At 38.0% G+C, this 5,102-nt stretch overlaps 1 gene segment (V, D, J or C); it reads right to left on the reverse strand.

Moving 5' to 3' along the window:
* Positions 1-4,307: 4,307 nt before the first annotated feature.
* Positions 4,308-4,863, reverse strand: LOC120439878. The segment is given in 2 exon segments: positions 4,308-4,638; positions 4,724-4,863. Coding segments are annotated over 2 exon segments (405 nt in total).
* Between the last annotated feature and the right edge of the window lie 239 nt (positions 4,864-5,102).

A 5,102-nucleotide genomic window follows, 5' to 3' on the forward strand; every position in this document is an offset into this window, starting at 1 on the left:
TCATACTGTCATTGCCTCGGTGAGACTATTAGGATCCAACAGTGGCAGCTGAGAACTTGTACTGAGGGTGATAACCCAAAACTTCTCATTTTCTCCTGCACCAGGCTGATATTAATCTTTATATCAATCTGTGAGGAGCTTTGCTTTATGCACAGATACACAATGACTAATTATAAGAGAGAATGAATGGCCTTATGGCTGTTGGATTAGGCATAATTAAAAGAAAATATTTAAAACAGAAATTTAGATTTTAATGTGTCTTTGTTTTTTTTAGTTCATCAAAAATTCCATTCAGACAAGACGTCACAAAAGCATTTCCCATTAATGGAGTTTTATTACATCTTTCGATTACTTAAATGACATTTCTGTAACTTTAAAAAGGAAAAAAATAGCTGGCAGCAAAAACAGCAAGTTCCTGTTTTTGATGTGCTGACTTTTTGTAGAGCGTTTCTTCATTTTGTGTCACTGTGAGTATCGAGCACAGTAATAAACAGCAGAATCCTCAGTCGTCAAGCTGCTCATCTGCAGATACACCTGCTTTCTGCTGTTGTCTCTGGAGATGGTAAAGCGACCTCTGAATGACTGAGAGTAGTAGGTGCTACTGCCACTGTCAATCCAAGCGATCCATTCCAGTCCTTTTCCAGCAGCCTGTCTGATCCAAGCATTACTATAATCACCACCAAACCCCGAGTATGTACAGGTCAGTCTGTGGGAGTCTCCAGGCCTTTTAACCACTGATTCAGACTCTGTCAGTGTTTGACCCTCAGTACCTACAGAAATGTTGATGGCTTATTATTCCAAAGACTTTACTTCATAACAGTTAATTTGTACAAAAAAAATGCATGTCCTTACCAGTCAAGAAAGAAAACAGAATCACGAAAATAACCAAATAAACTGATCTGATCATTGTTAAGGTCAGATGTCTTCGTCCAGTCTGCCACTGGTAGATTGAGTACCAAGATATATAAATCTACTGAAGGTATCAGTTTTACATAGACTCCTCCTACTCAGCAACAAATACTTCTTATTCACAAAATAAACTCAGCGGTATGTCAAAAATTTAGTAAATATTTTTAGCAACTAACAGATGAATAGAATGATATATTATAATAGCTTAATGGCCCTTTTATATAGGAGCAGCGTGTGCTGCCCAGACTGCTAGTTTAAGCAACTGACCTGAAATGCGTGTTGCACTGGCTGCCCTGTAGTACATTATTTTTTTTGTCTGATTATGATCTTCATACAAATTTTCACTGTTATGCCGATGACACCCAGCTCTACCTTTCTTCTAAACCCAATTCATCCCTCCCACCTACCTCCCTTTCAGACTGTCTTATTGAGATTAGATCCTGGTTCTCCTCCAATTTCCTCAAACTTAACAGTAATAAAACTGAAGTTTTACTTGTTGGTACACCATCTATCTTAACCAAATCCCACAGTTTCTCCATTAACATTGAAAACTCTCCCATCCTTCCCTCCCCTCAGGTTAAGAGTCTGGGTGTCATACTTGATAATACTCTTTCATTCCAATCTCACATTAATTACATAACCCGGTCTGCTTACTTCCATTTACGTAATATTAACCGACTCCGTCCCTTCCTTACCCCCCATGCTGCTGCCATCCTTGTCCATAGTCTTATTACATCCCGTATTGATTACTGTAATTCCCTCCTATTTGGTCTCCCTAAACGGTCCCTCCATAAACTCCAACTTCTTCAAAATTCTGCAGCTCGGGTCATAACCCGTACTCCGTTAAGTGCTCATATTACCCCAGTTCTTCAGCAGCTTCACTGGTTGCCCATAGAAGCCAGGATAAATTTTAAAATCTTACTTCTTACATACAAGTGTATCCATAAATCTGCTCCTTCATATTTGTGTGACCTGCTCTATATCACCACTGTTTCCCGCTCTCTCAGATCATCATCTGCTATTCAACTTACTGTTCCGTCCTCACACCTTATTACTATGGGGAACAGAGCTTTCAGTCGCTCTGCTCCCCGGCTCTGGAACTCTCTTCCTCCTGCACTAAGAAATATTGACTCCCTCTCCGTATTTAAGTCACAGCTCAAAACACATCTGTTTAAACTGGCTTATTCGCTTTAATGCTGATTTTATCTGTTGTCACGCTGTTTTGTCATTTTAACTTATTTTATGTATTCTATGACTACTGTTCCATTTATTAATTGTGTTTTTGTAAGGTGACCTTGGGTTTCTGAAAGGCGCCCTCAAATAAAATGTATTATTATTATTATTATTATACGCACTGTATGCACCCAGTCCCATCCATACCTTTCTTGTACCAGGACAAGGAGACTGGTGTGGAGCAAGCCATTGGACATAATGGATTTTTTTTGGCACAGCAGTGCTGTTGTCACATTGTGTCACATGTGAAGTGTCCTTAACATTTCTTTTATAAACCTAGAGGGCATAGCCTGATTTCCAGGCAGCCAGAAGCACGGCATCATCAACTTAGATTAAAACAGAGAAAATATGAAAACTACAAAGTCTGAAGATTAATATCAGGCTATCTGTGGGAGGGAGTGACAATTGAATTTTACTGTTTATTTTATAGTTTTTTTAATTAAATCTAAAAAAAAAAAATGTATTTGTAAAACTTTTGACTTAGACTAAACAATAAACAATAGGCTGCTTTCATCTACTGCTGTGATGACTTAGATAATGTGCATATTTCAGGAACATTGCTTTGTATTTGTCATGGCCCCTCAGTTCTCTCTATGTTGTCTCATCATTTTCTCTCTTTCTAGCCTTTGTGCTGTTTTTGTGTAGAGGTGGGACACATCTCAGGTTATCCATGCACACACCTGTTCCTGATGTCCTTATTTGTAGCCACTACTTATTGTAATATCTTGTTATCTTTACTTGTGAAGTCTTAAGGATAAGTATGATACATATGTATTTTATACTTAAGATATAAAGATTAAAAAAAAAATCTGAATCAACATTCAAATTAAAATTTTGGGGAAAAAACAACTAAAAGTTGATTTCATTTCATTAAATTGCATTATATTCACATGCTGAACCAAGTCTGAATTTGTAACTACGCAACACTTTCACATTTTTTTGCAGAATGCTTTCATGGGAGCATACAGCAATGTGGTTTACTTTGAGGGTTATGTATAGCAGAATACATATATAGCATTATGTTTTTGGTTGTTGAAGAAAAGAAGAGTGATTAAGACAAGTAACCTTCCTCTGTGAGAAATAATGTTTATGAGAACTGGAATTAATAATCAGCTTTGTTTCCAGATTATGTTTCAATGTTATGTATTGACTTTTTATGCTGATCTGAAATCATCAGTGGTCTGAGGGCTCCTCCTCTGGTGGTTTCATGTTAGGACTGTTCAGTGAGGGGTTTTTGTTCAGCTCTAGTGAAGGGTTGTGTTACTGTGGCTTTCTAGCACAGTAATACACAGCAGAGTCCTCTGGCTTTAGGTTGGAAAATCTCAGATGCACTATACTGTTGCTGTTGTCTCTGGTGACTCATATGTGTCCTTGCACACTGCTGGCATAAACAGTTTTTCTTGCATCATACCAGATTGCTCCCATCAATTCTAGTGTTTTTCCTGCTGGTTGTCTGATCCAGTGCATTCCATACTGGCCAAAATCAAAACCAGACCCTCTACAGGAAAGACTGAGGGCTTCCTGAGGCTTTTTCAACACTGAAGTGGAGGGAATGGACTCCAAAGCCTGACCATTCACACCTGCAAAGAACCAGTGAGATGAGTGAAACTGGGAGAAAAGAGTCACTTCATAAATTAACAGAAAATAAAAATAATAATAATAATAATAATAATAATGAGTTAGTTATAAAATTATATGACTTACAGGGTAGACAGAGCGCTGTCACCAGAACAGAGAGTTTGAGCATCATCTTGAAAGTGAAGTTGTGAAGGAAGTGCTTCCCATTAGACAAGATGACAGCCAGGCTCTAAGAGGACAGAAGTAAGCCATCTAAATTTTATTAGGGAGGGACTAAAATGTCAGGCTTAAATATTATTCAAATACATCTTAAAAAAGGTTGAAGGTGCGATGTAGTATACACACGTGTACACACAAAAACATCTATAAAGGCAGAAACATCTCATATTATCTTCTAAAAAATACTATCTGGGATAGAAGTGAAGTTAAATTATTTAATTAACAATTAATTTATGCTTATTACATCCAACCTATTATTACTAATTTAATTATATCCTGTTGATTTTTAAGTGACATCTTATTTCTTCTTATTGTGCTGATCTGAAATCATTGGTGCTCTGAGGGCTCACCCTCTTGTGGCTTCATGTGTTCAGTCACTGAGGGGTTTTTGTTCAGGTCTCATGATGCTTTGTGTTACTGTGGGTGGTTCTCTGGCACAGTAATACACAGCAGAGTCTTCAGGCTGCACATTCTGTCCAATCAGAGTCACGGTCCTGTTGGAAGAGTCTATGTCGATACTAAACTTGTTCTGTAGTGAATCTTTGTACTGTGTGCTGTGTCCAATATGTACACTACCAATGCACTCCAGTTCTTTTCCTGCAGGTTGTCTGATCCAAAATGTGCGACAGGTGATGGTCAGATGAGCCCCTGGACGCACAGTCACAGAGCCTGGCTGTGTCAGCTGTTCACACTTCACACCTGAGGAGGAAAACATGTGGAATATTGAAACAGTGTAACAGTCATTGTATTTTTATCATAGTGTGAGTGCCTCAGTAAGACTCACAGGATCCAGCAGCCAGCAGCAGCAGAGCTAATGAGAACATGTTGGTACTGAAGTTGATCTGATGAGAACGTCTCATCTTCTTCTTTAACCGGTGCCATGATTTCAAGTCTTAATAGCAGACTATCAGGAAGTTCACTTTGCATATCGGGAAGGACTCTGAGAGCCCTCTCACAAGAGGACTCTCACTTAAAATTGTGTTAATCTAATATGTATCTATTATTTAACTCAGGAAGAAGCTCTGATTCACAGAGGATCCTCTTACAAGCATATATTTTGTAAATGTAGAGATTCTTGAATGTGCCATGATTCTCTCTTTCTATCTATTTTTGTATTCCTCTAAAAATGGTTGTTCAACATTTTTCAATATTGTTTTTCATGA

Source organism: Oreochromis aureus, linkage group 4, assembly GCF_013358895.1.
Source record: "Oreochromis aureus strain Israel breed Guangdong linkage group 4, ZZ_aureus, whole genome shotgun sequence".
NCBI classification, from domain to species: Eukaryota; Metazoa; Chordata; class Actinopteri; order Cichliformes; family Cichlidae; genus Oreochromis; species Oreochromis aureus.